At 45.9% G+C, this 21695-nt stretch overlaps 1 protein-coding gene across 4 annotated transcripts in view; it reads left to right on the forward strand.

The window, feature by feature from the left end:
• Positions 1-21695, forward strand: part of IGSF9B (immunoglobulin superfamily member 9B) — a 104528-nt gene that overhangs the window by 17025 nt on the left and 65808 nt on the right. For all 4 annotated transcript variants that reach the window (XM_073603343.1, XM_073603344.1, XM_073603347.1 and 1 more), the window contains exons 2-8: positions 5005-5202; positions 11306-11452; positions 17754-17905; positions 18191-18308; positions 18429-18570; positions 20850-20995; positions 21241-21383. In XM_073603343.1, the coding sequence (XP_073459444.1) occupies positions 5005-5202; positions 11306-11452; positions 17754-17905; positions 18191-18308; positions 18429-18570; positions 20850-20995; positions 21241-21383 (1046 nt within the window). The remainder of the gene's footprint in view (positions 1-5004; positions 5203-11305; positions 11453-17753; positions 17906-18190; positions 18309-18428; positions 18571-20849; positions 20996-21240; positions 21384-21695) is intronic.

Consider the following 21695-nt stretch of genomic DNA (forward strand, 5'->3'; position numbering starts at 1 on the left):
CTTCTCTGCTCTGTATAATGTATAGGAGGACTGGACCCCCCCTTCTCTGCTCTGTATAATGTATAGGAGGACTGGACCCCCCCTTCTTTGCTCTGTATAATGTATAGGAGGACTGGACCCCCCTTCTCTGCTCTGTATAATGTATGGGAGGACTGGACCCCCCCTTCTCTGCTCTGTATAATGTATGGGAGGACTGGACCCCCCTTCTCTGCTCTGTATAATGTATGGGAGGACTGGACCCCCCCTTCTCTGCTCTGTATAATGTATAGGAGGACTGGATCCCCCCCCCTTCTCTGCTCTGTATAATGTATAGGAGGACTGGATCCCCCCCCCCTTCTCTGCTCTGTATAATGTATAGGAGGACTGGATCCCCCCCCCCCTTCTCTGCTCTGTATAATGTATAGGAGGACTGGACCCCCCCTTCTCTGCTCTGTATAATGTATAGGAGGACTGGATCCCCCCCCCCTTCTCTGCTCTGTATAATGTATAGGAGGACTGGATCCCCCCCCCTTCTCTGCTCTGTATAATGTATAGGAGGAATGGACCCCCCCCCCCCTTCTCTGCTCTGTATAATGTATAGGTGGACTAGACCCCCCTTCTCTGCTCTGTATAATGTATAGGAGGACTGGACCCCCCCCCTTCTCTGCTCTGTATAATGTATAGGAAGACTGGACCCCCCCTTCTCTGCTCTGTATAATGTATAGGAGGACTGGACCCCCCCTTCTCTGCTCTGTATAATGTATAGGAGGACTGGACCCCCCCTTCTTTGCTCTGTATAATGTATAGGAGGACTGGACCCCCCCTTCTCTGCTCTGTATAATGTATAGGAGGACTGGACCCCCCTTCTCTGCTCTGTATAATGTATGGGAGGACTGGACCCCCCCTTCTCTGCTCTGTATAATGTATGGGAGGACTGGACCCCCCTTCTCTGCTCTGTATAATGTATGGGAGGACTGGACCCCCCCTTCTCTGCTCTGTATAATGTATGGGAGGACTGGATCCCCCCCCCTTCTCTGCTCTGTATAATGTATAGGAGGACTGGATCCCCCCCCCCTTCTCTGCTCTGTATAATGTATAGGAGGACTGGATCCCCCCCCCCTTCTCTGCTCTGTATAATGTATAGGAGGACTGGACCCCCCCTTCTCTGCTCTGTATAATGTATAGGAGGACTGGATCCCCCCCCCCCTTCTCTGCTCTGTATAATGTATAGGAGGACTGGATCCCCCCCCCCTTCTCTGCTCTGTATAATGTATGACCCCCTTTTCCTGCTCTGCAGAATGGATGTGACCCGCACATCACACACAGCTGTCCTCTCGGGGTGTGGATATGTCAGTGCTTGTCACTCGGGGTCACCACCGTCTCCTCCATCACTGACTTTCTCCTGTGTGTCAGAAATATCCACTGATATCACTCCCCAGAGTTGGTGATGTCACCGGCAGCCAATCAGGTTGCTGGCAGAAAACGCTTGCTGCAGTCTCGTAGCTGAGTCCATGTAACCCCTTCCTTGCTGAAAAGAATCCTGTGCATGTTCAGCCATCCTTCTCCTTCTAGAGCCCCCTTCCCCCACCCCATGTTGCTGTGTGACCGGTGACATCACTGAGGAAACGTGACCCAGCAACAGAATCCGTGCGACTCCTTCCTTCCCGCAGAGCATTACAAGGAAGCATCTGCAGAGCATCTCTACCTTTTATTTATCAGACAAATGAGAGAGAAGATGTATTGCAGATGATGTAGTGTGTCCCCCTGTGCCCGCTGTCCTGGCTGGAGGGTCCCATTCACTGAACACATACAAGTCATCACAGGCAGCTTATCCTAGTAATCTAAATCTTCTAAAAGGCTTGATTTGTCTTTAACTTCCATTTTCTTATGAATTTCCACATTAAAAAAGCAATGCTCCTCTCAGTGTCTGTAGGGGTCTATGTATACAGAGCTCCTCTCAGTGTCTGTAGGGGTCCATGTATATAGAGCTCCTCTCAGTGTCTGTAGGGGTCTATGTATACAGAGCTCCTCTCAGTGTCTGTAGGGGTCCATGTATACAGAGCTCCTCTCAGTGTCCGTAGGGGTCCATGTATACAGAGCTCCTCTCAGTGTCTGTAGGGGTCCATGTATACAGAGCTCCTCTCAGTGTCTGTAGGGGTCCATGTATATAGAGCTCCTCTCAGTGTCTGTAGGGGTCTATGTATACAGAGCTCCTCTCAGTGTCTGTAGGGGTCCATGTATACAGAGCTCCTCTCAGTGTCTGTAGGGGTCCATGTATACAGAGCTCCTCTCAGTGTCTCTAGGGGTCCATGTATACAGAGCTCCTCTCAGTGTCTCTAGGGGTCCATGTATACAGAGCTCCTCTCAGTGTCTCTAGGGGTCCATGTATACAGAGCTCCTCTCAGTGTCTGTAGGGGTCCATGTATACAGAGCTCCTCTCAGTGTCTGTAGGGGTCCATGTATACAGAGCTCCTCTCAGTGTCTGTAGGGGTCCATGTATACAGAGCTCCTCTCAGTGTCTGTAGGGGTCCATGTATACAGAGCTCCTCTCAGTGTCTGTAGGGGTCCATGTATACAGAGCTCCTCTCAGTGTCTGTAGGGGTCCATGTATATGGAGCTCCTCTCAGTGTCTCTAGGAGTCCATGTATACGGAGCTCCTCATGGTGTTTGTAGGGGTCCATGTATACAGAGCTCCTCTCAGTGTCTGTAGGGGTCCGTGTATACAGAGCTCCTCTCAGTGTCTGTAGGGGTCCATGTATACAGAGCTCCTCTCAGTGTCTGTAGGGGTCCGTGTATACAGAGCTCCTCTCAGTGTCTGTAGGGGTCCATGTATACAGAGCCCCTCTCAGTATCTGTAGGGGTCTATGTATACAGAGCTCCTCTCAGTGTCTGTAGGGGTCCATGTATACAGAGCTCCTCTCAGTGTCTGTAGGGGTCCATGTATACAGAGCTCCTCTCAGTGTCTGTAGGGGTCCATGTATACAGAGCCCCTCTCAGTGTCTGTAGGGGTCCATGTATAGAGAGCCCCTCTCAGTGTCTGTAGGGGTCCATGTATAGAGAGCCCCTCTCAGTGTCTGTAGGGGTCCATGTATACAGAGCCCCTCTGTGTCTGTAGGGGTCCATGTATACAGAGCCCCTCTGTGTCTGTAGGGGTCCATGTATACGGAGCTCCTCTCAGTGTCTGTAGGGGTCCATGTATATAGAGCTCCTCTCTGTGTCTGTAGGGGTCCATGTATACGGAGCTCCTCTCAGTGTCTGTAGGGGTCCATGTATATAGAGCTCCTCTCAGTGTCTGTAGGGGTCCATGTATACAGAGCTCCTCTCAGTGTCTGTAGGGGTCCATGTATACAGAGCTCCTCTCAGTGTCTGTAGGGGTCCATGTATACAGAGCTCCTCTCAGTGTCTGTAGGGGTCCATGTATACAGAGCTCCTCTCAGTGTCTGTAGGGGTCCATGTATACAGAGCCCCTCTCAGTGTCTCTAGGGGTCCATGTATACGGAGATCCTCTCAGTGTCTCTAGGGGTCCATGTATACGGAGATCCTCTCAGTGTCTCTAGGGGTCCATGTATACGGAGATCCTCTCAGTGTCTCTAGGGGTCCATGTATACAGAGCTCCTCTCAGTGTCTCTAAGGGTCCATGTATACAGAGCTCCTCTCAGTGTCTCTAGGGGTCCATGTATACAGAGCCCCTCTCAGTGTCTCTAGGGGTCCATGTATACGGAGATCCTCTCAGTGTCTCTAGGGGTCCATGTATACGGAGATCCTCTCAGTGTCTGTAGGGGTCCATGTATACAGAGCTCCTCTCAGTGTCTGTAGGGGTCAATCTATACAGAGCCCCTCTGTCTGTAAGGGTCAATGTATACAGAGCTCCTCATGGTGTTTGTAGGGGCAAATTTACAGCAGAGCTTCTCTGTGTCTGTGGAGGGCCCTATTTTCTCCCTTTAAAGACCAACCAGTATCTGTCTCTTGCAGGGGCCCATGTCTGTGCCCAGTGAGGGCCTTTATCTGTCCTGTTAGGGCCTGGGTCTACCCCATGCAAGGGCCCCCTACCTGTCCCCGTGAGGGCCAATATTAGTCCCTTGTAATGGGGTCTGTGTCTCCCCTGTGATGTTTCTCCTCTGAAGGGTCATATCTGTCCCTCGTGAGGGCCCATGTCTCCTCCCAATGAAAGCTTGGCCGCCCCCTGTGAGGCCCTGTGTCTGTCACCTGTTGGAGCCCCTTTTTTGCCTCTGTAAAGGGGTCATGCGTCCCCTTTTAGGGCTCATATTTGCCCCCTGGAGAGACTTGTGTCTGTCCCCTTCAAGGTAGCATATCTGTTCCCAGTGTGGTACCATATGTCACCTGTAAGGTGTCATTTCTGTCCCCTACAAGGGCCCCCAATCATTCTCCTGTTCCCAGTGTGGTGCCATATGTCAGCTGTAAGGGGCCCAAGTCTGTCCCCTGCAAGCTACCATATCTGCCCTCTGTGAGGACCCATGTATGTCCCCTCTGAGGGTTTGTATGTGTCTCCTGTGAGGCCCCTATTTTCCCACCGGGATGTCCTGTGCTTGTAGTCTGGAAAAGCTATTTGTGTATTGTGAGTGTCCATGTCTGTCCCATACAAAGGCACCTGGGGGGATAATTAGATATCTGTTCTGGGTTAGTAATACTTGTGTCTTGTGGGCCCCATGGCATGATCTGTAGTGATGATGGATGGGGAGGATCGGGGTTGGGCAAGGTAAGTACGGAGGTCCTGTAGGGAGCCCCTAGTCCAGTGATGGTGAACCTTGGCACCCCAGATGTTTTGGAACTACATTTCCCATGATGCTCCACTACACTGCAGAGTGCACGAGCATCATGGGAAATGTAGTTCCAAAACATCTGGGGTGCCAAGGATCGCCATCACTGGACTAGTCTATATGACAGGTGAGTGTGTGTGTTGTAGGTGTTGGGCCCTTTCATATGTTGATTTCTCCTCTATGGATGTCTGAACTACATTGGGAAGGCTCTTCACCTTTCTAAATCCAGAAATGTGTTGTATTGCAGGAGCAGGGGGCCTGCGGGAGGAGCCACAGTTTGTGACCGCGCGTGCTGGAGAGAGCGTCATCCTGAGGTGCAACGTGGTCCATCCGCTCACAGCGCATCCTCCGCCCTACGTTGTGGAGTGGTTTAAGTTTGGTGTTCCCATTCCCATCTTCATCAAGTTTGGCTTCTATCCCCCACATGTGGACCCAGAATATGCAGGTAACTGTTTGCTGGACTGTTTACCGTTTTTTGCTACATGTAATAAGGTTATGTAATATGTAATAATGTTATATGACAGTATGTAATGTTACGTGTGATATTACATGTAATAATGATATGTAATAATGTTATATGACAGTCTTTTATCCTTGCACATTGTGGAAAGAACTGAATCGGGCTCACATTCTCATAGTCATTTTAAACCCTTAGATATACCCAGTAAAGTATATATGGCCTCAGGTGATACAGAGATAGAAAAAAAAAATGCTCCTACATAAGTTGTACCTGTTTATCTGCAGCCCTCTCTTCTTTACTGCCTTTCAAAGTGCTGAATTTTTTAAAGCTTGTCTGAGCTGTCAGGAAAAAGGGGGCGGAGAGTTGAAGTTAGACTCTGCAAAGCTCAGTGAGGAGAGCTCTGATAGCTGATTGGAGGTAAGGGACACACTCCCCCTTTACACAGCACAAGGAACAGAACTGAGGCTGTCAGTCACATGCTGTGTGCTGGTGCTCCCTCCCCTGTCACTCTTTTTTTGTTTGGTGTCAGGAAAACTTGTCAGAAGTGATTCATGCTGATGGAGGAACAAAACAGCAGACAGAAATACACTTAATGCTCTTAATTGAGACAAGCACACACTATAGAGAGGGATGCTTTGCTCATATTTCATGTTTGAGGTTTACAACCTCTTTAAAGGCGTTGTAAAGGTTCACATTTTTTCACCTTAATGCATCCTATGCATTAAGGTGAAAAAACATCCGACAATGCCGGCCCCCCCAGCCCCCCCGTTCTACTTACCTGACCCCTCGAAAGTCCCGCGCTCGCTCCTGACATCCTCTTCGCCGCTCAGCCTGGTCGTTGATTGGCTAGAGTGGATGGATTGAAAGCAGCGCAGCCATTGGCTCGCGCTGCTGTCAATCACATCCAATGACGCGGCGCGCCGGGGGGGTCGGGGCCGAGCGATACAGTTGGCGGCTATAGCCACCGGCTGTATCACGGGAGCGCGCCCGCAAGAACTAAACACCATGCGAGAGAGCTCACATGAAAGTATTTAGCTCTTGCAGGGAGGAGCTGAGACAGCCGCCGAGGGACCCCAGAAGACCAGGTTCGGGGCCACTCTGTGCAAAACGAGCTGCACAGTGGGGGTAAGTATAACATGTTTGTTATTTAAAAAAAAAAAATACCGTTACAATCCCTTTAAATCTGACCCCCAGCCTTCCCTTTAATCTTGCACAGTTTTACAGGCTTCTGTCCTCTGCTAAAATGACATACTCTGATTTCACTGCACACTGTGAGCTTCTCACATTGTACATTAGAAGCTGCAGCAAGTCATATAGAGCCCGCCTCATTTCCTGGCTGTAGGAAGTCCAGCATCATTTAGCCCTTTCCTCTTTAGTTGTACTGTCCCAGTCCTGCCCCTTTTTATTTATTGAACTTGAATTCCTCCGATCATGGAGACTCAGTATCACATGTGGGCATTGCCTAGGGTGGTCTGCATGCAAATACAGCCTGCCTAGGAATGCCCACTTCTTCAGACTGACATTCACCCATCAAGGCAAATTTTTAAATTCTATTTTTTATTGAGTTTTAAAGAAAAGTAGGGACAAGTATAATAGCATAATGTGACATAAGGGTCAGGTTGCACAGTGACCAAATCATAAAAGAAAAAAGTTGAATCACATATAAAAATTGCCACCTGGATGTAGAATATACAATGCACAGCTTATAAGTGTAAACAGTGTCCATCATCTATTACACCTGTATACCATTATATATCTCAGTACAATAGGACATTACAAGCTTGATTTTTTTTTTTTTTTTTTTTTTTAACGGTTTGCTGTTCAGCATGATTGGCACTGATGTGTGGGCACCTCCCAAACTGGACACATAGCGGGAGATTTACTAAAACTGGAGCACTCAGAATCTGGTGCAGCTGTGCATGTTAGCCAATCAGCTTCTAACTTCAGCTTGTTCAATTAAGCTTGGACAATTAGGCCTTGCTCACACTGGTACGACAAGACAATCATACGACTGTGGATCCGACTTTACCCTGCGACTTGAAGTCCTACATCATTCCGACTTCAATGAATGGGGATCTTACTTAATGGAGGCACTTTGAGTCTGGTATGAATCTTTAGGGGGAACTTCACGTCAAATTAAAAAAAAAAAAAAAAAAAACGGCATGGGTTCCCCCCCAAAGACCATACCAGGCCCTTCGACCTGGTATGTCACCACCCGGGGCATGATGGGTAGTGATGTAATAAGGGGCGGGGCCTCCGGGTGATTGCCCCATACCAATATAAGTATTGGCACACTACGCACCCAGCATTAGAGCGGGAGAGAGCATTGAGTCAACATCGGAAGAAGAACAGAGGGAGAAGACAGTGGAGAAGACCCAGCAAAAGAGCGAGAAGACAGAGAAGAAGACCAGGCAGAGGCAGAAGAACCGGAGAGGGCTAGAAGACATCAGCGGAGAAGACCCAACAGGGGAGAAGAACTGATAGAGGCAGAAGACATCAGCGGAGGCAGAACAGCCGGTGCTGTGTTAATAAATTACTTTAAAAAACCTGTCTACTGCATTTTATTTTTTGACACTTTTTAGGTGAGTGGGTAGGGGTACAATGTACCCCATACTCATTCACATAGGGTGGGGGGGCCGGGATCCGAGGGTCCCCTTTGTTAAAGGGGGCTTCCAGATTCCAGTAAGCCCACAGCCCCTGAAAACCAACGGCCAGCGTTGTCGGGAAGAGGCCCTTGTCCTCATCAACATGGGGACAAGGTGCTTTAAGGTGGGGGGCGCAAGGCCCCCCTGCCCCAAAGCACCCACCCCCCCCATGTTGAGGGCATGCGGCCTGGTACGGTTCGGGCTGACCTGCTGGGCTGCGTGCTTGGATAAGGGTCTGGTATGGATTTTGGGGTGACCCCATGCCGTTTTTTCGGCGTTGGCGTTCCCCTTATAATCCATGCCAGAATGAAGGGCCTAGTATGGTCTTGGAGGGGGAACCCATGCCGTTTTTTGTTTTTGTTTTTTTTAATTTGGTGTGGAGTTCCCCTTCAAGATCATCAGAGCACAAGTCGCATGCCAAAGTCGGATCAGTTAAGATGGCGATCCAACTTTGATCCGACTTCAGTGATAATCAATGGGCTGAAGTAGGATCAAAAGTCGGACCAAAGTAGTGCAGGGAGCATTTTCAAAATCGGGCTCACTTGTGTCGGACCAGTTAAGACGGCTCTCATAGGGAAACATTGTTTTTTACACGTCATGCTACATGTGCTCCCAATGTCGGAGCGTTTGTCGTACCAGTGTGAACCCGGCCTCAGCCCTCATTCACATCGAATGTGGCTTTGTGCTACTTCAGCGCGCTCATATGGTTTCAAAGCTGCCAGTCAGTGCGATTTCATGTGAAGCTTGTCGAAATCTGTGCAACTTCATGCACAGGTGTCAATGCAAGTCACACATGAAATCACCAAAAATAGTGCATGAACCTTTTCAAAATCAGTGCAAGTTGCACCGATATGAATGATTCCTTAGGCAGAAATAGAATGCAACTTGTCATGCGCCTTTGATCTAAGTCAAACTGATGTGAACGGGGGCTAAACCTCTTTTCAAATTCTGTGTGCACCAGCTTTAGTAAATTCCCCCCATAAAGTATAGCAGCATAAGCTTATTTGCTGACAGAGCTGGCTGTAGCTTTAAACAAGTATTTAGCAAGCTCCGGACAATATTTACTAACCATCTAGTGTTTGCAGAGCCCAGGGTGTCCCAGAGCTTGCTGAATTCTCCCTGAAGCTCCATGATGGTTTGCACAAAGCGGTAGGGAGAGCTTCCATTGAAGGCTACTGTAGAAGTGAAGGATGTTTCCAAAGCTCCAGAAAATCGGCTAAAAGCTCATTAAGTGCTTTTTAAATGCTGTTTATATTAAAATATACCTAAGAGGGTGATTATAGGGTTTCTGCAATAAGAAAATAATAAAAGTTGTTAGTTCTAAATTTGGGAGGAGTGAGAAGGAATTGTGAGTCATAAGCTCCATAGTAAACAGCCCTGGAGATCGAAGGAGAGGAGCTCCTTTTAAAAGCTCCAACTCCCAATAACTTTAGAAGATACAGAGACTGTCACTGTTTTCTTATCAATAAAGGTGAGGATTCAGTAGCTTTATAGGTCTGGATGACTAAACTCCTGACATGTCACAATATATTGCAACAGTATCATTTTGCATTATAGCTCCACCTTTTATCATGAAAAAGCCACCCATTAAATTCTCCCAATAACGTCAGAAAATATGGAGAGCATCACTGTATTCTGTTCATCAATAAAGTGAAGGGGTCAGTGACTTTAGAGGTGTGAAAGAATCAATCCCTGACATATAATATTCCATATTCCCATCACTCATTTTCCTGGATAAGGTTCTAGAAGTTTTTTGGGTGCTGGAAACTGGATCAGGAAGCCACCTTGAGGATATTTTGCAGCACATCACGGATCGTCAAGTAGCGTCCAAACTTTTTTTTTATTGAAGCATGATCACATCACAGAGCAGGTAGTGCAATGTTTCGGAGTCACCCAGGACCCCTTCGTCAGGCATGCCTCATTGTGTCAATCCCTGACATGTCACAATACATGGCCACAAAATCATTTTTGAAAAGCTCCACCTTTTATAGTTAAAAGCCAACCTTATTCTCCAGACCAATGACTTTGTCCAGGTTGAGGTCATGTCTCTCTGTAGTAGGCATGAGAAAGCATTGCCTCAAACCCCCCAGGAACAGCAAAGACACCAAGATTTACATGATTATGCCATCTCTGAGCTATCATCTCGGTCCAGATAATAGACACTGGCCCTGATGATGCCTGAACAAAGATGGTGAAATCCTTCTGGGGAGAGAAGAAGATAAAGGCATGTGGGATTACGGTGATCTCTATGAGAGGCGATACATCTAATAAAACAAAAAAAAACCTGGAAGTGTTACACTGACACATTGCTTTGCAAAGCGTACTGGAGGGTGTAGCTTCTTAATATGGAAGGCCCTCTCTTCATGCTGTCCTGGAGACTGGTATTATTAGAAAAGAAAACAGAAAAAAGTGGGCCCACCAGCCTTGTGCATTATCCTTTGATATATTTATTTATAAGAAAAATTATTAAAAACTACTCACAAGAGTGGAAAGAAAATCACACTGTAACAATCTTTGGCTTGTGACAATCCGTCTACTTATAGCAGTCTCCAGATCCTGAAGAGAGGACGTGCGAACTGCAGCTGGCTGATGCGTTTCGAAGGATTACCTTCTTCCTCAGAGCCTGGTATTGTTAGACCCTGTGTATGGCACTCTCTCTTGGAGTTGGGTAATATGAAGGTCCTCTAGCTCAGTGGTTCTCAACCTCAGTCCTCAGGTACCCCCAACGGGTCATGTTTTGGGAACTTCCCTTAGATAAAATAGCTCTTATCAATGCCATGTCATTGATATTGATTTAAAGCAGCTGTGCAAAGTAAAGAAAAACATGAAAACATGGCCCATCGGGGGTACTTGAGGACTGAGGTTGAGAACCACTGCTCTAGCTCATGATGCCCTGGAGGCTTATAACTTAGTGGCCCTCTATCTCATGCTGTCTTTGATGCAATTTAATATAGAGGCCTTCCATCCCATGCTCTCCTGGAGGCTGGTAATGTGGAGGCCCAATATCTTGTGCTATTCTGGAAGCTGGTTATATGAAGACCTTCTAGGCAATGACCACCTCGAGGCTGGTAGTATGGAAGCCTTCTATCTTATGCTCTCCTAAAGGCTGCTAATAAAGAAATCCTACCTCTGATGCTCTTGTGAGGGCCGGTATAATGGAGGCCCTCTGTTTGATGCACTCCCTGGAGGCTGGTAATATGGAGGCCTTCTATGTCATTATTTCCTACTGTAATATAGAGGTTCTCCTTCCATTGCCCTCCTGGAGCCTGTTCATATAGAGGTCTTCCATCTAATGCTGTCTTGGAGGCTTGTAATATGAAGGCCCTCTGTTTAGTGCCCCCATAGAAGTCTTATAAATCTAGAGCCACTCCACATACAAGAATCCTAAACATTGTGTTTGGTAATATATTGGCTGACTTTTACTTATTTTGCTACCTTTCTAGGCCGTGCCACCCTCCATGACAAGGCATCGCTGCGCATTGACCAGGCTCGCTCACAAGATCAGGGCTGGTACGAGTGCAAAGTGCTGATGCTGGAGCAGCAATACGACACATTTCACAACGGCAGCTGGGTACATCTGACAGTGAACGGTGAGTATGGTGTATGGGCAGCGCCTGAGGTAGGGGAATTGTCAGAACACGTGACGGGGTGTGTTTTTGGGTCTCATTATATTCGCACTGCCAGGTACAGGACAAGGGGTGGGTGAAAGGGACAGCTGCCCTGGGCGCAATAGTTTACTGGGGGCGCTTTCCTTCTGTTGCAAGGTGGACAGCAGCAGTGATTTTGATAAGCAAGTGACTGCTGGGTGCAGGATCCCCTAAACTTGCACATCATGAGCGGGGAAGGGGGGTGCAGTTTGGGATCTTTGCCTTGGGCGCTCGATGACCATGTCCCGGCACTGCGCACTGCTTCCTCTGTGCTGGGTCTGACTTTAGGCAAAATCTGACCAGTTTCAGGACATGCTGCAACTTTTCGTTCTACAAATTAATTTAGCCTTTGCTTTATGAATATTTTATGTCTGGGATGAAGAACCTTAGCTGACCAGTTACATCCAGCTTGGACACTCTTCATATAGAATCTGGAAATATGCATCAAGTGCAATAGGGGCAGCCCCCTACGTTGCTTTTTATCTACTTCTCTACTCCCATTTCTGCCCTAAAAGTCCAAGAGGGCTTCCCCTATTGCACTTGATGCATATTTCCTTTTTCTGTATTTAGGATGTGTTGCAGTTTTGCACATTCAATTCCCATAAACGTTTTTTCTTCAAACAGAATCTGACATTTCAAGCCTCTTTTAACTAGCTTACATGGGAAGAATTTTTTTTATTTAAAGGGTAACTCTGCTTTCATGGGGAAAAAAACTTGGCAAGGAAAAAAATATAAAATATAGCATATACAATTGTGACACAAGGCATATTTTAATTGAATATAATTAAAAATTACCTTTCCTTTTCAATCTTCAGCTCTGTAATTTTTTGTAAAATGCAATATGGCAACCTAGAGGCATTCTATGCACAGATGGTGTACAGAAAGCCCCCCCCCCCCCCCCAAAAAAAAAAAAATAATTTCCTGCTTGTGTGATTGGCTCTATGAGTTTCCCAGAAGTCTGCACTATGATACCAGTCAGAGCCCTGCAGGTGCAGCAGATGATTGATAATTATCAAACCGCTCCCAAGCAGATTCACTGTACACATGGACAAAGACAAACAGCTATTTCTTCAGAATTACAAACGGTAGGAATCTGCAACAAAGTTTGTTAAAATCCTTATAATGTACATAGATCACCCAGAGGGGAATGATTTTTTTTTTTTTTTCTCACCCAAAGTGGGGTTACTATTTAAAGCCGAACTTCATTAAGGATATCGGGGAACTGGAGAAAGTGTGGCGAAGGGCAACCAAACTGATAAGAGGCATGGAGGAGCTCAGCTATGAGGAAAGATTAGAGGGACTGATTTTATTCTCTAGAGGATATTAAGGGGGGATATGATCAACATGTACAAATAGATAAGGGGTCCATATAGTGAACTTGGTGTTGAGTTATTCACTTTAAGGTCATCACAAGGGACAAGGGGGCTCGCTTTAGGTCTAGAGCAAGGGTCTCCAAACTACGGCCCTCCAGTTGTTCAGGAACTACAATTCCCATCACGCCTAGTCATGTCTGTGAATGTCAGAGTTTTATAATGCCTCATGGGACGTGTAGTTCTGCAACAGATGGAAGTCCGTAGTTTGGAGATCCCTGGTCTTGAGGAAAAGAGATTTCATCTCCAAATACGTTAAGGTTTCTTCACAGTAAGAGCTGTGAAAATGTAGAATAGACTCGCTCCAGAGGTGGTTCTGGCCAGCTCAGTAGATTGCTTTAAGAAAGGCCTGGATACTTTCCTAAATGTACATAATAGAGCTAGATACTAACATTTATAGGTAAAGTTGATCCAGGGAAAATGCCTCTCGGGGGATCAGAAGGAATTTTTCGCCTGCTGTAGCAAAGTGGATCATGCTTTGCTGGGGTTTTTCGCTTTCCTCTGGATCAACTGTGGGTATAGGATTGTGTATGTGGGATTGTATTTTTTTGTGGGTTTTTTTTGTTTGTTTTTTTTGTTTTTTTTCAACCTAACTATGTAACTATGTAAGTCTTGTACAGATGAGCAGGATGTGACCTACTTAAGTATATAGGTTGCAAGTCTGGCTCTTTTTGGCCTACTGAAGTGACCAAGATAGTAATTTCTTTTACTTACCCATTGGACCAGCCCTTCTCTGCCTACAGGTCTGCTCCAAGGTATGTCAATGAGTATGCTTTTCTGGGGAACTTTCATTAGTGTTCCCTGACCTGTGTGACTTGTAGACACAGAAGATGTTATATTTGTCTTTCTCTCAGCATTCAAGTTACTGAATGGGCTGAGGAGGTATTTCTTAAGACAAAATAATAATAGTGATCCTGTGATGTGTTGTGCTATAGTGCACAGAATACAGTATTACTGTTCTGGCTCTGAATGGTTTTGTATTGCTATAATTTGGAAATACTTTCCCCAGAGGAGTGATCAGGAAGAAGTTGGCCCTGTGTGGCAGAGTTGGCCTCAGTTGCCCCCAAGGTGGCTATTTTTATTTTACTCTGCAGTTGGTGAGAGATGGACTTGGCAGATGAGTCTTTATTCATCCGTCTTCCCTGTTTCAGTTGGGAACCCCATATTCCAATGTATTTGGGATGAACATTTGGTACCTGGAGTGGTATATTTGTGTTCTTTCATGGTTCTGTCTTTTTCATCTGTTTGTTCTGTGCAATACAATGTGTCATAATTACAGTAATTACACATTTCCATTTCTTCTCCTAAAAGTCGCTTGCTGTTCAGACATTCAGAACTTTTTATCTTCAGCTTTTTTGGGGGGTTTGGTTGGAGAATGTGTATTGTTTATTGTACAGATCTCTGCTGCTATCTGTGTGTATATGCAATCTGCGGTCCCTCAATGTCCTATTGTATTACTTGGATTTCTGGTTGTCATATTGTATATCCCTGATCCCTTGTTGTCGTATTGTATATGTCCAATCTATTACAGTTTTAGTGCTTATCTATAATACCCCACTGTCATATTGTAGATCTCTGATCCCTCACTGTAATAGTGTAAATCTCTATGCCCTGGCTGTCATATTGTATATCTCTAATCCCTAACCGTCATATTGTATGACTCTGATCCCTGGTTGCCTTATTCTATATCTCTGATCTCGGTTGTCTTATTCTATATCTCTGATCCCCAGTTGTCTTATTCTATATCTCTGATCCCCGGTTGTCTTATTCTATATCTCTGATCCCCGGTTGTCTTATTCTATATCTCTGATCTCGGTTGTCTTATTCTATACCTCTGATCCCCGGTTGTCTTATTCTATATCTCTGATCCTCGTTTTTTTTTATTCTATATCTCTGATCTCGGTTGTCTTATTCTATATCTCTGATCTCGGTTGTCTTATTCTATATCTCTGTTCCTCGGTTTTTTTATTCTATATCTCTGATCTCGGTTGTCTTATTCTATATCTCTGATCCCCAGTTGTCTTATTCTATATCTCTGATCCCCGGTTGTCTTATTCTATATCTCTGATCCCCGGTTGTCTTATTCTATATCTCTGATCCCCGGTTGTCTTATTCTATATCTCTGATCCTCGGTTGTCTTATTCTATATCTCTGATCCCCGGTTGTCTTATTCTATATCTCTGATCTCGGTTGTCTTATTCTATATCTCTGATCTCGGTTGTCTTATTCTATATCTCTGATCTTGGTTGTCTTATTCTATATCTCTGATCTTGGTTGTCTTATTCTATATCTCTGATCCCCAGTTGTCTTATTCTATATCTCTGATCCCCAGTTGTCTTATTCTATATCTCTGATCCCCGGTTGTCTTATTCTATATCTCTGATCCCCGGTTGTCTTATTCTATATCTCTGATCCCCGGTTGTCTTATTCTATATCTCTGATCCCCGGTTGTCTTATTCTATATCTCTGATCCCCGGTTGTCTTATTCTATATCTCTGATCTCGGTTGTCTTATTCTATACCTCTGATCCCCGGTTGTCTTATTCTATATCTCTGATCCTCGTTTTTTTTATTCTATATCTCTGATCTCGGTTGTCTTATTCTATATCTCTGATCTCGGTTGTCTTATTCTATATCTCTGATCCCCGGTTGTCTTATTCTATATCTCTGATCCCCGGTTGTCTTATTCTATATCTCTGATCCCCGGTTGTCTTATTCTATATCTCTGATCCCCGGTTGTCTTATTCTATATCTCTGATCTCGGTTGTCTTATTCTATACCTCTGATCCCCGGTTGTCTTATTCTATATCTCTGATCCTCGTTTTTTTTATTCTATATCTCTGATCTCGGTTGTCTTATTCTATATCTCTGATCCCCGGTTGTCTTATTCTATATCTCTGATCCCTGTTTGTTTTATTGTATATCTTTGATTTCTGTTTACTATTTTATATATTTCTGATCCCTCAATGTCTTAAGGGTTCATCTAGCATACATTTCCCACATGTGCATAAAATGCCTACAGATAGCCTTGTACATGAACTCTAATACCCCGTACACACGATCGTACATTCAGACAACAAAATCCATGTTTTTTTTTCCGACGGATGTTGGCTTAAACTTGACTTGCATACACACGGTCACACAAATCTTGTCGGAAATTCCCGAACGTCAAGAACGCGGTGACGTGACATGTACGATGAGCCGAGAAAAATGAAGTTCAATAGCCAGTGCGGCTCTTCTGCTTGATTCTGAGCATGTGTGGCACTTTGTGTGTCAGAATTGTGTACACACGATCGGAATTTACGACAACGGATTTTGTTGTCGGAAAATTTGAGATCCAGATCTCAAATTTTGTCTGATAGAAATTCCGATGGAAAATGTCCGATGGAGTCTACACACGGTCGGAATTTCCAACAAGCTCCCATCGAACATTTTTCGTCGGAAAATCCGGCCGTGTGTACGTGTGTACGGGGCATTATTGTGTAGATTTGAACCCTGGCTGTCTTACTGTAGAACTCTCATCCCTGGCTGTCTTATTGACCGTTAAATTGTATATTTCTGATCGCTGTGGTCTTATTGTATATCTCTGGTCCCTGGTTGTCATACTATATTTCTGATCCCTTTATATCTTACCATATGTCTCTGATCTCAAGATTTCAGATTGTACATCTCCGATCCCTAGTTCTCATATTGTATACCTCTAATCCTTGGTTGTCTTATTGTAAATCTCTGATTCCTGCTTGTCCCATTTTGTGCCTTTTATCCCTAGTGGTTATATTGTCAAAACGATTGGGACACCTGCCTTTTTACACGAACATGAACTTTAATGACATCCCAGTCTTAGTCCGCAGGGTTCAATATTGAGTTGGTCCACCCTTTGCAGCTATAACAGCTTCAACTCTTCTGGGAAGGCTGTCCACAAGGTTTAGGAGTGTGTCTATGGGAATGTTTGACCATTCTTCCAGAAGCATATTTGTGAGGTCAGGCACCGATGTTGGATGAGAAGGCCTGGTTCGCATTCTCCACTCTATTTCATCCCAAAGGTGTTCTATCGGGTGGAGGTCAGGACTCTGTGCAGGCCAGTCAAGTTCCTCCACCTCAAACTTGCTCATCCATGTCCTTATGGACCTTGCTTTGTGCACTGGTCCAAATCATTTGGTGGAGGGGGGATTATGGTGTGGGGTTGTTTTTCAGGGGTTGGGCTTGGCCCTTTAGTTCCAGTGAAGGGAACTCTTAAGGCGTCAGCATACCAAGACATTTTCAACAATTTCATGCTCCCAACTTTGTGGGAACAGTTTGGGGATGGCCCCCTTTCTGTTCCAACACGACTGTGCATCAGTGCACAAAGCAAGGTCCATAGAGACATGGATAAGTTTGGGGTACAGGAACTTGACTGGCCTGCACAGAGTCCAGACCTCACTCAACCTCATAGATTACCTTTCGGATGAATTAGAGCAGAGACTGTGAACCAGGCCTTCTCATCCAACATCAGTGCCTGACCTCATGAATGAACTTCTGGAAGAATGGTCAAACATTCCCATAGACACACTCCTAAACTTTGTGGACAGCCTTCCCAGAAGAGTTGAAGCTGTTATAGCTGCAAAGGGTGGGCCAACTTAATATTGAACCCTACGGACTAAGACTGGGATGCCATCAAAGTTCATGTGAGTGTAAAAGCAGGCGTACCAATACTTTTGACAATATAGTAAAATTTATGATTTCTGTCTGTCTTATTGTAAATCTCTGATCCCTGTTCATCATATTGTATATCTCTAATCTTTGATTGTCACATTGTATATCTCTGATACCTGGTTATCCTATTGTATATCTCTGATTGCTTTTAGTCTTATTTCCCCCATTTCTATCTTTTTATAGCTCCCCCAACCTTCACTGAGACCCCCCCACAATACCTGGAAGTGAAGGAAGGAAGTAGCGTCACTCTAACTTGCACTGCTTTTGGGAATCCAAAGCCAACCGTCACATGGCTGCGAGAGGGCGAGTTCCTCGGGGGAACCCCAAAATATCAGGTTGGTAAAGACTTCCAATTCCCCCCTGACCTGTAAAGTGAATTTGTGTGGGTTAGTTGGCATTTAGGTTTAATTTTGTTGTGTAGAAGAAGGGCAATATAGCAGGCTATGCAAAAACCATGGCATTTTTTTTTATGGACACTCAGAACTGAGCAGATATTTCAGTGACAGCCCAGGATCGGAGTAGGTGGAAGTTGGGGGTCGCTGTGGGTCATACACCATATAGGGTGTAAGTGTCAGTGGTTGCAGTGAAGGTGTCAATGACATGTTGTATGTTCCTTGTAGATGAACGATGGCAGTCTGACCATTTCTTCGATTGGGCGTGAAGACCGGGGCTCATACACTTGCCGCGCTACCAGTATTCAGGGAGAAGCAGTTCACAGTACGCGGCTTCTAGTACAAGGTAACGGCGTCTCATCTGCTCCAGGCTGCCATGTCCCCGGGGTGTGCCCTCGCTGCCTGGCCTCCAGGTGACAACATGGCCTGTTTTGGGCAGCTGAGGTAATGTTTCTTCTGTCCCCAGGGTCGCCTTTCATTGTTTCCCCTCCTGAGAACATCACCGTTAACATTTCCCAGGATGCCCTGTTCACATGCCAGGCTGAAGCGTATCCAGGAAACCTCACCTATACCTGGTACTGGCAGGAAGAGAATGTGTTCTTTAAGAAGTAAGTTGTCCCAATAACCGTTTTTTCTGTCAGATGATTATATCTATCTAATTCAAGCTCTCTGTGTGTCTAAGCATCCATCCATCCATCAAATTGCGTGTAATTGTGTGTGTTAAAGTGTTCATAACCTTAAAATAAAAAAATTGGATCCTGTTACTTTAAAGCATGTTATACAGCACAGTTCTGTGTAATTTGGCCACCTGTATCACCTGAAATACCTGGCTGATCCTGGCTGGCTATGCCCTCCCCCCATGTAAACTGACCACGGTATATCATGGCTGTTGAGCCCTGACACTGTAGTCAGTTTACATGCCTCCGTTATCTGCTCTCTCCTCTGTCCCCCTCTCCCCCCTCCATGCCTGTCAGCTTTTACCAGTGCCCGCCCCTCCCTCCTGCTGCTGAAATAACTGTAGAAAATACACAGGATCCCCTCTGTTAGAAAGCATCCTATGCTGCAGCGTCTGTTCTTTGTAAAAAAAATATGCCCATACTACCTAATTTCAGTGTGCCACTCAGCGCTCACGTGATTCCTCGCCACTCCCCTTCTCCCTGGCTGACGTCTTAGCTCTCTCCTCCCCTCCTCCCAACTGACGTCAGCGAGGGATTCTCGGCCCCTCCCACTCTAGATGTCAGATCAGGAGAGGGAGCAGCGAGGAGTCACGTGAGCGCTGAGCGGCGTTGTGAAATAAGGTAGAAATGGGCATCTTTTTTAAAAAGAACATACACTGCAGCATAGGACACTACCTCATGCCCTGTACACACAATATGATTTTCCGATGGAAAATGTTCTATGGGAGCTTGTTGTTGGAAATTCCGACCGTGTGTGGGCTCCATCAGACATTTTCCATCAGAATTTCGGTCACACAAAATTTGAGAGCTGTCGTAAATTCCGATCGTGTGTACACAATTCCGACACACAAAGTTCCACGCATGCTGGGAATCAAGCAGAAGAGCCGCACTGGCTATTGAACTTCATTTTTCTCGGCTTGTCGTACGTGTTGTACGTCACCGCGTTCTTGACGTTCGGCATTTCCGACCAACTTTGTGCGACCGTGTGTATGCAAGACAAGTTTGAGCCAACATCCGTCGGAAAAAAAACATGGATTTTGTTGTCGGAATGTGCGATTGTGTGTACGCGGCATAACGGTGTGAACTGCAAGATTAAATGAAGCTTTCATCAAGGTTTTGGTAAGCTTCAAATAGCTTTCTTGAAGCTTATAGGCCACATTAAGACTTGTGGTTGGGGGAGGGGGGCAGCAAAAATGCGTGGTTGAGTTTTACCCCCCTCCCCTTAAGCTGCAATAGGCAGCGGATGGGGATGTTTACATGCTGCAGCTGTGATGATTTACTTCATGCCAATGGAAAAGTTGGCCCAACTTGTGATGGTCAGCAGGCAGCAAGCCCTCTCAATGCTACACATTCCATGTCAATGCGGTTGCGGTGCGTTTGTCAGCAAAATTGGGGTTAAAACAGGCGGTGAGGAGGCATCAAATCGCTTCCTCCCTGCCTGAACATTGCCTCTGAGGTGCAATTTGAATGCAGATCAGGCTTCAAAGGCAAGGGAGATTTAGACAGTCAAAATTTACCCTTGAAGCACCATTCAGTTCCAGTTTGGGATTGTTAAAGTTGTACTAAAGCTTTTGTTTTTTTTTTCTGATCCTCTACTTTTTGGGTCCCCCGCCGCTGTTCTTGGCTCCTTCCCCTCTAGCAGTGCCCCCAGAGAAGGCTTCTTGCCCTGGGGGACCACTGCATGCTCGCCCCCTGGCCGCTGCTTTATGCGTCCATAAGTTACATAGAGCCGCGTCCCCCCCCCCCCCTCATTGACCCTCTGGCTGTGATTGACAGCAGTGGAAGCCAATGGGCTCCCACTGCTGTCTCGGCCAATAAGGAGGGATAATCCTGGGACAGCTGAGGCTATCATGAACATCGCTGGATCGGAGGGAGCTCAGGTAAGTATTAGAGGGGCTGCTGCACACAAAAGGTTTTTTACCTTCGTACATAGAATGCATGAAGGTAAAAAAAACTTCAAACTACTTTTAAAAACAGACCTTAATGGGAGTGCAGACTAGAGATGTGCTTGGGAATCCTCTGAGCTCATCTTTCGGAACTCCATATTTGTGCCCTAATGAGCTTGTCACGTAAACAAAGAGGTGTGGCTCATTTAAACAGAAGTGTGTGTATACAGATAGAGTGTGAAGTGTGTTATGTAAAAGGGCTGAATAGCAGCCTCATCTGACTGTGCAGTACTAACATGTGTTGTGTTTTCTCTCCTGTGACAGTGACCTGAAGATGAGGGTCCGGATCCTCATCGATGGGACCCTCATCATATTCCGGGTCAAACCAGAGGATGCTGGGAAGTATACTTGTGTGCCTAGCAACAGCCTTGGACGCTCTCCATCAGCATCGGCATACCTCACCATCCAGTGTAAGTGCAGAGTCTGGGTGGAGGATGGCTTATAAGGACGGGGGCTTTATCTAAACCAGCACACACAACTAAGTGGTTTAAGGGGGAGTCATTGTCCTCACCCACGACCTGAGACTCTTGGGGGTCTCTTAAGTTTCCAGATACCTATAGAGAATGTAATACAGAGATGTGTCTAGTGGGCAGAGCCTGTGATAAATGGCATAAAGTGTCCCTTGAGTGATATAGCTCATCTATCGTCTTAACAGATCCTGCACGAGTAATCAACATGCCACCTGTCATCTATGTTCCGGTCGGTATTCATGGTCAAATCCGCTGCCCTGTGGACGCTGTGCCGCCTGTCACCCATGTGAAGTGGAATAAAGATGGCCGACCCCTGAAGATGGATAAGGTTGGTGATAGGTATTGCAGTCGGAGTTCCCCATTCATCTTGTCTTTCTCCACTACTTTTGGTCAGGTGTCCTTTGTGGTTAAAATAACTGGCAGGTGATTTGGTGGTTGATGCGCAGCCGGAACTTTGATCATCCAGGGAGAGTGTGGGAGGGTACTTTTTGTACTTCAGCCCATCCCCTCCTTTCTCTCACTTCACAGCCCGGCATGCTTGGAACAACCAGATCCCATGCTCATGAGGTTGCTGGTAGTATACATCACAGGGGCCCTGGGTGCGCATAGCTCTGTTGCATACATTTGTAAATGTAGAAGC

Source organism: Aquarana catesbeiana, linkage group LG10 (assembly GCF_042186555.1).
Source record: "Aquarana catesbeiana isolate 2022-GZ linkage group LG10, ASM4218655v1, whole genome shotgun sequence".
In the NCBI taxonomy this organism is placed as follows: Eukaryota; Metazoa; Chordata; class Amphibia; order Anura; family Ranidae; genus Aquarana; species Aquarana catesbeiana.